This window comes from Juglans microcarpa x Juglans regia, chromosome 4S (genome assembly GCF_004785595.1).
Source record: "Juglans microcarpa x Juglans regia isolate MS1-56 chromosome 4S, Jm3101_v1.0, whole genome shotgun sequence".
Classification (NCBI taxonomy): domain Eukaryota; kingdom Viridiplantae; phylum Streptophyta; class Magnoliopsida; order Fagales; family Juglandaceae; genus Juglans; species Juglans microcarpa x Juglans regia.
The window spans coordinates 19,986,449-19,999,283 of NC_054601.1; the positions used below are offsets into that span (position 1 = coordinate 19,986,449).

At 34.0% G+C, this 12,835-nt stretch overlaps 1 protein-coding gene across 1 annotated transcript; it reads left to right on the forward strand.

The window, feature by feature from the left end:
- The first annotated feature begins 402 nt into the window (after positions 1-402).
- On the forward strand, positions 403-3,245 carry LOC121262465 (proteasome subunit alpha type-7-like). The gene is made up of 3 exons (XM_041164949.1): positions 403-689; positions 1,582-1,996; positions 2,899-3,245. The coding sequence occupies exons 1-3, from the start codon at positions 517-519 to the stop codon at positions 3,058-3,060; spliced, it is 750 nt and encodes a 249-aa protein (XP_041020883.1). The 5' UTR covers positions 403-516; the 3' UTR covers positions 3,061-3,245.
- Positions 3,246-12,835: the final 9,590 nt, after the last annotated feature.

The following is a 12,835-nucleotide window of genomic DNA, read 5'->3' on the forward strand; positions in this document are numbered from 1 at the left end:
ATTAAAGTTCTAATTTATGACAAATTTGTATTTTATTAAAACTGAAAAATCAGACTGACCCAGACCGAAATCGGTAAAACTAGAAGTACCGATTTAGAAGAGTAACTGGTACGTAATCGATTTTTAAAAATATAAAATCGATACATACTAATTCAGTCCTAAAATTTATTTAGAATCAGATCAAACCAAACCGATTATATTGGGAAATACTGCAGATATTCAGGTCTATACCGGTTAACCAGATGTGGGTCTAGGTTTTTTATAAGTAAGGAAAATGATATCGCTTTAATTTGTTTTTCTAATTTGACGGTTTATATATTTTATTTTTATTTTTCAAAAAAATAATTTAATAATTAATAAGTGATTATTAATACTACTAAGTTACAACTATTCCACCTCTACAGTATTTTTAACTTTATAGAAAGAAGACTCTCGGTGCCTTGTTGCGGAAGAAGCAGCAGAAGAAGAAAAGGAAAGAAAAATAAGAGCCAAAGAGAGAGGAGGAGAAAGAAGAAAATGGCGAGGTACGACAGAGCAATAACGGTTTTCTCACCAGATGGGCATTTGTTCCAGGTCGAATACGCGCTCGAAGCAGTGCGCAAGGGCAACGCTGCCGTTGGTGTCCGCGGCACCGACACCGTCGTCCTCGGTGTCGAAAAGAAGTCCGCCGCCAAACTCCAAGATTCCAGGTCTCACTCTCTGTCACCGTTTCTATAAGAATCACAACGGTTGAGATTATCAGCTGATCTCTCTTCCCAAGCTTGTAGATGAGGCCAGGGTTAGGGTTTAGGGTGATCTATATCCATGTGATTTACTTTCGTCACATTAGGAATCGATAAAGGTCTCATTAGAATTTTGTGGACGTTGCTTTATCCGATTAATTTTACTGAGATAGTTCCTCTGGAATTTCATATATGCTCTACACTCTACAGTGTCTTATATGCTCTATAATTTTTTTTTAAAAAAAATAAAAATAAAAATAAAATCCTCGGATGCGATGTTCTGCTCATTTAGATTACCAATATAACTAAAAATTCCACGCATAGGCATTTGATGATTTACGTAATGCTTCAAAAAACAAGTTATGTGTGTCATATTGGAGATATAACTCAACTGCCGGTCACTAAACCTAAGATACATATTTATTTCCTTTTGAAATCTCCTTTTTTAAGTAAAATTTTGGTAATCACAACTGGGGATCGCCTTTAGATCAGATTCACCAATACAAGATGTTGGCTTTTTTTACTCCTGTTCAGTAGATGAAACTAATTAAACCCTCTTAGTTTCTCATATGTATCTAATCTTAGATATGAGCTAAAGAAGATACTGATAGATAGAATTACCAAACAATTTTTTTTGGATTAGACATCTAGGTGTGTTTATTATATCGGTGCTGATTTGAATTGAAACCTTGACCAGATTTTCTTGACTACTTCAAGAATGCATTCTTGCCAATCATGAAACCTACTGTGTTCTTTCTTTCTTTTTCTTTTTCTTTTTCTTTTTTTCCATTTTCTTTGTTACATTTTGCATGACCTTTTCTAGGGTAGGCAGTCTTACTCTGCTGCTTCCATTTTGCAGATCGGTTAGGAAGATTGTAAACTTGGACGATCACATTGCTCTAGCGTGTGCAGGACTCAAGGCAGATGCTCGTGTTCTAGTAAACAGGGCACGAATTGAATGTCAAAGCCATAGGCTTACCGTTGAGGATCCAGTGACTGTTGAGTACATTACTCGTTACATTGCTGGTCTTCAGCAAAAGTACACACAAAGTGGGGGGGTGCGACCATTTGGGCTTTCAACTTTGATTATTGGCTTTGATCCCTATTCTGGTTCGCCATCATTGTATCAGACAGATCCTTCTGGGACATTTTCTGCTTGGAAGGCTAATGCAACTGGGAGAAACTCTAATTCGATACGGGAGTTTCTGGAGAAAAACTATAAGGAAACTTCTGGGCAAGAAACTGTGAAGCTTGCTATCCGTGCATTGCTTGAGGTAAAAGGGTTTACATGACTTCCATAACATAAGACTATTCATTACATATTTATAGCACAATTATCAGATTCAAGTATTTGCAAACTTGTCTTTCCAATATGTCATAAAAAATGCATAAAAAGGGCTTACGTGAAAGGCTATAATTCATTTGAGAAAAATGTAACATTTTAACTTGAACATCAAGGCCATGATGATGGTACTTACATTGTTTTCTTAGCCTCGCAATTCAATACATATTTAGCAAACTAAGATGTTCATTGCACTATTCTTACTTAGGCATTCATTTCTAATATTCATTACCTACATATTTGATGAGGCTTAGCTAGGCTGCAAAAATACTTTTTAATCAATTTAAGTAACTTTTTTTTTTTTTTTTTTTTTTATCTCTACCTCTTATACCTTTAAGATGCTTCTCACAACAATGATGTGTGGTTCTCAATGGGATGCACGTTTCCTTTTTAGGCACTATCTTATTCATGGTTGTTATCTTGCTGTGCTTTACTTGTGAGGCGGAAAAAAGATTTTTTTTTTGGTGGCCCACGAGGGAGGAAAAAGATTTTAGCTTACCTAATCTCAGTTTATAATGCTTTCCTGTAACTAGTACAATGTAATTTGGTGTAGAGGATTCTCAGCCTATTGGACGCACTAAAAAAGATAGTTTAATGGAGATACTGTTTCACTTACCCATCCCATGATTCCATGCTTGAGTTGAACTGCATGTCTGCATCACTTAATCTGGTGCAGTTCCTTGGAATTTATTTTTTGATGTCCTGAGCAATTGTAGCCTTTCACCTACTGTCCATGGTCGAGTTTCTTGAGATAAGACCAATGTTAAATACTGGCAATGTATTTAGATTTGGAACCATAATACATTTTGAAACATTTTATGCTATATGTTTTAGGTTGTTGAGAGTGGGGGAAAGAACATAGAAGTTGCTGTGATGACTAAAGAACAGGGTTTGCGGCAACTTGAGGAAGCTGAGATTGATGCCATCGTTGCCGAAATTGATGCTGAGAAAGCCGCTGCTGAGGCTGCAAAGAAGGGTCCTTCAAAGGAAACCTGATCACTTTTTCTGTCATTTTCTTTGTCTTGTTTTGTTCTTTTGCTCGGGTCCAACTGATTGCTATTGTCGTCCATTTGGATTTTATTAGAGTATTGAGTCGCTAGCTCTAAAACAGCTAAAACATAACTGCTTTGATTATGGAAAGGCCATGAAATCAATTTAAACAAATTTACAAACGTTGATAATCCCGAGTTCGAAAGTTTGCCATAATTTATTGTTATAACTGCTTGTTTTTAACAAGAGATCTCGCGCCAATGATGAATTGAATCTCAAAACTTTGGATTTACATGCAAGAAATTAAACTAAACTACAAGACCTCTGTTATGTCATGGGTATCGGTGTGAGAAGGTTTACTGATCTTGATTTTGTGCATGAAGAAGAATCTCGTTTGGTTATCCTACTCATCGCACTGTTCATGGAGATCATGCCGATGGTGACCTATCAGCTTCTTTGTTGCTATAATTAAAATGGCCTTGAGCATTCTTCCATCTCTAGGCCCCTAGGGTGAGCCCAAATTCTTCTCAAGTTAGAGACTTGACCAATCGACAACAGTTTCCTCATCTTATGTAGCAGCATTTACTTGTGATTTGTGAGCAGCCTCTTGGATGCTTACTAGATCCATTGTAATGGAGTAAACGATTCGAGTTAGAACAAAAGGTAGGTGATTGAGTCGTTCAATTGATTCGAACCTATTTATGAGATATTTTTGGAAAACACCTACATACATAAGTTTGAAGGCAATCATTTTTGCGCATCCATTGCACACAAAAATGAGCTGGCATGTCATGGTAAAAAATGAAACGATGCGTTGCAAGTAGGGGTGGCAATATATGACACGGCCCGTAAATCCAACACAAACACGACAAGAAATTAGCAGGTTTCGATCAAAATAGGTTGACTCGTTAACACACGATTTATAAATAGGTCACTAACAGGTCAACTGTTTAGTACGAAATCAACTCGTTTTGATCCGTTTAGAATTTATTTCAAAATTAAAATATAATTATTGTTAAGTTGTAATATTAGTATTTCTCAATAAACTTATATTTTTATTGTTTTTATTGTAATTTTAGATTTATGCTTATATTTGTTATTGTATAGTTTATAATATTAGTTTTATTATATGTTAAAATTTGAAAAATATTGATATATATATTTTAAGATATTGTAGTTATTAATAAATATAAATTTTAACTTTTATACAAAATTATATTAATCATGTCAAATGAGTTATACGTTTTAGTTCAACCCAATTACATGAAATAAATGAGTCGTGTCGTATTAACATATTTATAATTAATTATTAAACGGATCAAAACAAGTGACACGACACAATTCGTTATCTAAATGGGTTGGGTTAGGGTTTGAAAATTTGACAAGTTTAGCTTAACGGATTGGGTTCAAATTGACCTATATAATCGAATATTAATAACTTGACACGATACGAACACGATCCGAAAACACGATTTGTCACCCCTAATTACTGGAATAAAACCAAAGTGATGAAACTGAGTGGAGGAGAAGCTCTTTGGGCAAGTGGGGTCTTTTGCTTTCTTTATAGAAAAATGCTTATCTGGTGGTCCCACCGATCCAGTTTTTTATTTTTTATACTTAATATTTAAGTAAATATTTTTTAATAATTTATGATTTTTTTTTTCGAAAATTTTAAATAAATTTTAAAAAATATTTGAAAAAGGGAAAAAAAAAATTCAAATTTTTTTTTGCCTATTCGGTGACTCCTACGGTGGCCTCCCTCTGTGGGAGCAGCACCACTCTTTTTTAAACGAAGACCTTAATCTTTGGTTTCTCTCTTTGCAGGTGCAGGTAAAGAACCCATTGTGTTTTTAAACCTTTATAACACAATCCCAGAGGTCTTCCAAGCATCCTCTCACTTTGCTCTTCCAATAGCTGTTTCTGTGGGTGACGAAAGCCTCCATGAGGTCTCGACTAGTGTCTTAATGGCTGAAACGTGGCTTAGGGCCAATGTTATAGCTCGCTACCCGGCAACCAAAATCACCACCATTGTTGTGGGTGAGACCGTGCTTTGCAACAAAGGCAAAGAACACAAGCTGGATTTGGTCCTGTCATCTCATAAGAACCTTTACCAGTCTCTGACAAGGTGGGGTTTGTAAAAAGAAATCAAAGTTTCTACTGCTTTCTCTTTCAATTGTTTGTTGCACCCATACTCTGCTTCGTACAATTTAATTAAGTCATCAAACCTCTGCTAGAGTTTCTGCAGAGTACCAACTCAACCTACTCAGTCAACCCGTATCCAAAATTCTCTCCTTTGTCAGATCAATTCGAGAGCTTGGTGTCTTATTACTCTGGGTCCATGAGAAAGCTGGGATTTTTTTAGCTCAAAAACATTAATGTGTTGGTCCCTAGTCCCGAAAAGAAAAAATCCATGGGCATGAAGCTCTCGATCATGGACTCCAATCTTGACGAACCACTCCTAGGAATGGCACAATCCCCACTCCACTCCTCCATTGGATACCCTATTCCAGCCAATGTAGTAGAAAACCCACATTCCCCACTTGCCCAAATAGCTTCACGTCGGTGGCGGAGGAGAGCAGTCGAAAGCCAGGATCTGAGAGAGAGACGTGCGTGGCGGAGGAGAGCAACGAAAGCTACCCCAGAAGAGAGAGACGTAAGTGGCGGTGGAGAGTATCCCCAATTATATTTAGTGAACGTCAAAAATCTGTATTGAGAGAAATTGATAAAAACTAGCGCTGCAGGGAGGAAAGGGAGCCGCTGAATCTCCCCTGCCTCCCATCCTCCTTTCTATCATTTCATCTCTTTCAAAGATCTTCCATCTTTTTCTCCTTTTTTCTTTTTCTTTTTTTTCCACTATCTCATTGTTTTTTTTTTTTTTTTCTTTACTTTTTACCAATTTTTGGGAGGCTAAGGGTGGTTTGAATTAGGGGTGATATCCACCCTCCCCCGCACCATGCAGGGGTTGGGAATTTTTCCCCCGCCCGAGAGGCGGGGGCGGGGGCAAAAAATCCCATCCGCCCCACCCCTGCTTAGGCCACTCTATTGTGTTTAAAAAAAAATTTTTTAGTCTAAAAATATTTTTTAGATCCAAATTATAATATAATTTAAATAATAAATTAAAATTTATAAATATAAAAAAAAAAAACCTTAAACTACAGTCCTACATTATTTAAAAATGACTATTGTATTATTTTAACCTCCTATATAAAGGTTGGCTTAGGAGGTCAAGGCAATCCAATGACTTGAATATAATTTTAAATCTTTAATAAATTGTATATATCTATATACAATATATTTATTTATATATATGAATAAAAAAAATATATATATGGAGTGGGGGCGGGAGGTGGGATAACTTAAAAAATAAAAGTAATTTTAAAATAATTTAATTTTTTTAAATTTTAAAATAAAAATAATATTAAAAAATAATATTTTAATAATATTTTATTTAACTTTCAACAAAACATCTCATCTGAACTGACTATTCAAACCCACCCTAAATCTACCACTCCTCTTCCATTTTCATTGTCCATGCACTGATGGTATCTCCACCCTGCTAGCTTCCTTGGATTCAATATCCCCGATGCATGGCCTTTGCGCGCTGTCCACTCACAACGCATCTACTACCTTCCTGTAGTTTTCTTGATTTGATGCTGGCCTCCAGTATGTTTTCCAATTATTTTATTTATTTTTCAAGATCCATCCACCGCCTTTTGTTGCTTTGCCGCGGCCGCGGCCCCGTGCCCCTTTAATTGGTTGGAAACTCTTTGAAATATCAGTCTATGCCATCAGATCAGCATTGCAGTAAAAGAGTAGGACCTACACACCACCTTTGTGGCATACGCACCACCCATTCTAGCGACGATTTCTCCTCTAAGAGAAAGTCATCTATTCACTCTTTTGCCTGAAATAGATATTGATTCTTACTTTCAATTCGAAGAATTTGAAGAATGAATACTTGAAAAGTTCCTTCTTATGCATTGAAATAGTCAATTACAACGTATCATTTGTTGCTTTTTTACTTTTCATTTTATGTATAGTATTGAATATATTGAGATGTTTTGTTAGAGCTCCTCACCCCCTCCTTTTATATCATTATTTTTAGTTTTAATGAAATCTTGCTCGTAAAAGATCCTCATTTAATGAGCAAATCGACCTTGGGTCAAGTTTAACGGAGTCCACCTTAACGGTTTGCTCAATAATCTTATGTATTTAAAACAAGTATATGCATCTATTCTATGTTTTAAATGGATATGTAAAGTTGACATTACTAAAAGGGTGTTAGCCGGGAGGTTTCCTTGAGAGCAAGAACAAGCGATTCATACAAAAGGGACTAGTATGCTTTTAACCTTAACTTTCCGTACCACCTATCCAAACAAAGGCCCTTTTAGTAGAAGTCTTGACACAGCACTTTCCATCGAGAGGATGGAGAAGCTTAATTTCACTTTCTTCCTTCCCCTTCTCACATCTTTACCGTAGCTTGTCCTCATTTTCTTCTTATTTTGCTCTTTTTTTAAGGGATTGTGGAAGCTAGATATACAATTGATAATCATATAGAACACTCACGGTGCCCTATTCTCATTCATCATCATCCTATCTTATAGTATCTTGATTCCACTCTTTCTTTTGAGAGCTTGTTCTGACCTCGATCATTTCTAGAATAAGTGTGAGAGTCTCTCTCTTCTGTCCAAGTTGTCTCAAAACATATGTTTCTCTATATTATATGAAAGGGATATTTAGGGCATTGAGGAAAACAAGCTCATGTGTTGGAAGGCCCAAGTTTGAGACCTAGGAGTCGAATAAGCTCTGCAAGTCTAGAGATTGAATCTTTAACCACGTGGTGAATAATAAAAAGAATAGATAACATCTCCGATGAATCAGAAAAGTTATTCTACTGATTTATTCGAGAGTTATCCAAGATAAACTCTAGAGTTAGTTGTTATCAATATCTTCATACTCCTATAAATAACACCTGAATGTAACATTTTGAGATTCATTCATATACTTATATTGATAACATTTCTCTTTAACTTAGGTATCAGAGTATCCCAGACACCCAGTGCCGCCATCTTATTTGTGTTATACATGTAGTTGATAGTGTGAAACACGTCCTTAACATTATCCATAGTAAATGATTCCAACGGTCCAATTTTAGGACTGAGTTCTTCTATACACCTACCTCTTTTTCTCATGCACCACACGAAGCGTGATGTGGCATTATTTTTTTGAGCACTGCTACTCTGCCGCCTGAGTAGCACCGCTAGTTTATACCACTTTTACTTTTTAGTTTTTTTAATAATATATTTAAATATTTTTAAAAAATAAGAAAAATACATTAATATAATTAAAATCACTTCTTTAATCACTAAGTAAAAAAAAATTTCCTGCAACATTACACTAGAGCGGTACATTATGGACAGCATACAAGCTTTTCTCACTTTTTTTTTTAATTTATTTATTTATTTATGTTAAACGTGTGTTTAGTGAAAAAAAACACCCAAATAATTTTGTTTCGAATTTTTCCCCTCCCCCCTCCCCAACCGGCCTCTTCAAGACCACCAAAGTTTGGGACCGCCGAAAAAATCCTTGCCATGACCGACCTACCGTATTTTGCTTGTGAATCTTCTCCTCCACGATTCAACGCCTCCACGTTGAAGTTCATAGGTATTTTTTTCTCTGTTTTATAATCTTTGAGAGAGAAAATATTTAAAGATTTTACCTTTTAGATAAAGTAGATAAAGTTTGCTCAGGTTATGATTTTTCAAATGAAGCAGATAAAGTTTTCAGTAATTTTCTTTGCTCAGGTTATGATTTTTCATATGAGAATCTTATAAAGTCTTTCTTAACTTTATGCTGGTATTTCAGACGGTTTTTTTGATAAAGAATGCCTTCCAAATGTTGGACGGCATGTTTCTCATATTTTTCTGTCTTTTACTAAGATTGAAGGGAAACTATTTTTTTTTTTCCTTTTTAATCTAATTTTCTTATTGTAGCCTACAATCATAAAGTAGAAAGAGAAAAAAAAAATAATTATTGATCAGATTCTATATCTTTTGAATGATTAAGCCCACCTTTTTGTGTTACAGTAGTAAGTTCTAGAGAACACTCTAGTTAGTTTTCTAGTTAGCAACTAATTATTTTTTGGAATTTTATTGTTAAATTTTCTTCTTTGTTGAAAAATCTTTAAATGATGCTAACTAGCTAAATCTGATCGTGTACTGCTTATATAGTTTGGCTTTTTCTTTGCTTTTTAGTTATAGTTTGAAAAATCCGAAAATCACATGAGTAGATAAAGTTTGGATTTTTCTATACTTTTGTTTTTTTGTCTACTTCCTTTTGAATTTTATGAATTGTGACTTGGCTATATAATCATCATGTAAAATGTAAGTTTTGGAATTGCTATCGCAAGTTCATTATACTAATTTTCACTCTTTTGTCTATATATTTGATAGGGTTCAATTCTCAATTTGTTTGGAAACTTGGGACTTGGGGTGTTAGTGCAGAGTAATTTTTTTTATGCGCTAAATAAGAGTGGGAGTTAATTTTTTTTATTTTTTGGATTCAAGTCCAAAATCGAATGATTAGAGTCGTATGTAGAATATTAGTTTGAGTTGGGTAACTATGTTTTTTTTTTTTTTTTTTAGTTGGGTAACAATTTAATTTCCATATCTTCAGTTGAAATAGCAGGATGGACAAAGAGGAAGATGAACCACCTACACCTTCTATATTAATTTCACCGACTCAAGTATAAAACATATTGGTCATTTGAAAATGTCGTTGTGTTTGATATTGCCATTTAGCTAAATCTATTTTTTATTTGTGTATTATAGGAATATTATGGTATAGAAAATCCGTACTACCCACCATTTATCATGCCTCAAAATGTATATCCAAATCCATATACATGCGCTTGGGATAGTCATGTAGATTATTTTTAATTATTTTTAATTATTTTTAATTTTTTTTTCTTATATGCATTGGGATGTTCTAACACTATGCCTAACTATAACTACTGTCGATAAGGATAAGAAAATATTAAGCCTTTACGTTGTTCGAGGGAAAGGGAGACCCCCAATGAAGAGAAAGGTTCAGCCTGTGGAGAAAGCTGTAATCAAGAGAAAGAAGAAACAGGTACTCATTTTTTTCTATCAATTATATATATGTTGGACTAGTATTTGTTTCCTTTCTAATAGATGTGTATTTTCTTCATTTTGAAAATTAGACTTGTAGGAAAATATTTGATGACGAACAAGTTGGTGAGGTCTCGAACCCAATGTTTTGAATACCGTACTGGACGCCATACCGGTCAAGGCACTGGAACGAAATATTTCGGTACCGGTACCGTTTCGGAATAGCGTTTCGGGATAGTCGATATATGAATAAATTATATATATAAATATATATAAAAATTATATTCCAAAATAATAGTCTATATATAAATAAATTATATATAAATACATATATATATAAATTATAAATAGTCTAGTCTAAATTGAGAGTTAAAAAATAAGCTTATAGTTTGAAAAAATGAAAAAAAAAAAAAAAAACACAGGCCGAAATATCGGCTGGTACAGGCTGAAATATAGGCCGGTACAGGCCGAAATTCAGGTACGCCCGGTATTTTAGCCGGTACGGAACAGGTATAGTACCTGTACCGGCCGATACGGTACGAAATTTAAAACACTGCTCGAACCACCAAGTTGGTGCGAACGTTAAAAATATTGTTGTTGGAATCCAATATAGTACTGTCACACAACAAACACCATTGAGCAATATTGAGAATTTGTGAAGTATTTTTTATGGGTTTAGTATTTTGTGAAAATCTAGATATTTTCTTTTGGTGGTTGTGGTTGTAAAGAAGGTATAGATTTGTGGGTATTCAACATGTTTGAAAATCATTATTCTATTTTTTATGGGTTTCTTGAAATATTTTATGAAAATTTGGAGCCATTTTATTGGAGATTGTGGTTGTAAAGAATGTACAGATTTATGGGTGTTCTACTCATAAAAATCCTTATTCTATAATTCATAGAAATCTTGAAATACTTTGTGAAAATTTATTTCAGATGTTGTTAGAGGTTGTGGTTGTAAAGATTGTTGCATGTACAAGTTGGAATATCTTGAATGTATAGGTTGCTGCATATATATATAGTCTCTACTTGTAGCATTTTCAGGATTTTTCTTAATTAACTTGTATATTCTTGCCTCAATCTTAATTAATTTGCTGAATCCAAAAAGTAAAGTAAAATCTGTCAAAACCTGTTCAAGACATATCCATAACATTCTAAAATATTGACAAAAGCCAACTCATTACATCACATGTTCATTAAATTCACTAAACACAACTAATTATATAACATGTTCATTACAATCAGTTGTCCAAAGCTAAAACAGCTTACATGAGTCGAAGCCCTACCCATCATACACAAATTTTTGGGATACATAAAAAATACGGCAAAAATTACAATAAAAAATAATCACGATCTCAACAATACTTTCAAGGTTCCCTTATACTTCTTCTCCATTGCTTTATATTTGGCTTGTTTGATTGTTACATATTCATGGAATAACCTCTCATTCCCTCATTCAAATGCCACAGTAGCAAAGTAGCCTGTCCAAACTTGTTTTATTTTTCCCTCTTGAAGTCCACGTACTTGAACCGATATTAGTACTTGAACTTATCATTTGCTGGAAAATAGATAACCATTGTCGTTGGTTAGCCTTTTGCCTTGCCATGGATAAGAATGCAAATTTAAATAAGGTAGCTTAGCTAAAAAGTGCATGCAATACATGATCATGTACTGCTAACTAGCTAAATCTGATGCTTTTTTTTTTTTTTTTTATTTTGAAAAAAAGCTAGCTCAAAATGAAGCCTCAAATCCCTAATAATTAATTAGCTGATGAAGTTAGGTATAATTACAATCAACCTTAATGCGTATTTGTTTACTGATAATCTAGTCTATTAGCTTATAATTAAGTTAATTAACAACATGATTGTTTTGGGCAGATCAATGACGAACATGATCTATATATGTGCCTAGCTAGCATGCATCTTGTTTGCTCAATGGTTTGCATGGGAACAACAAACTCAAAAACTGATATTTCACAGCACCCTTACTTTATTGCAAGAGGTACTCATTTACCAACAACAAAGAGCTAGTCTACTTCACATGCAGGTCCTTAATGCTTGTGAAAGAGTTCTGCATTTCTCTTATACAATTGAATCAAATTGAAACCTGAATACCCTCTATGATTAAAGACACCCTCTATGATTAAAGACACCGACCAATATATAAAAACCAATATATATAGAGATGATTGATTAAAACCCCAAACAACATAAATTCATAATTATTTTAGCTTGCTCGTCATAAACTACAACTATAACCACAATCTTATTATCAGCAAACTATAATATTAAAGTACATTTCATTAGTAAATAAGGGATAATTTGCATGTCTTCACTCCAAAAGTTCTATTAATTAGAATGAGACTATTAGTCTATTTTCACATGCATCCAGGAAAATAGCAAGTCAGATACTTATCATTGAATACCATTAAAAACATTCACATCCTGAACCAAACCCTCTTGTATTCATGAATTGAGCAGTTTTAAAATTCATTGAAGCATTTTTTATTTATCATGAGACCCGGAACTACATAACATATATCTTTAAATAAAGTTTGGGAAAGGTCTTTCTTGTTTTTTTTTTTTTTTTTTTTTTTTTTTTTTTTTTTTTTTTTTTTTCCTTTACCAGGAAGCCAATGCAAGTGCATCTCA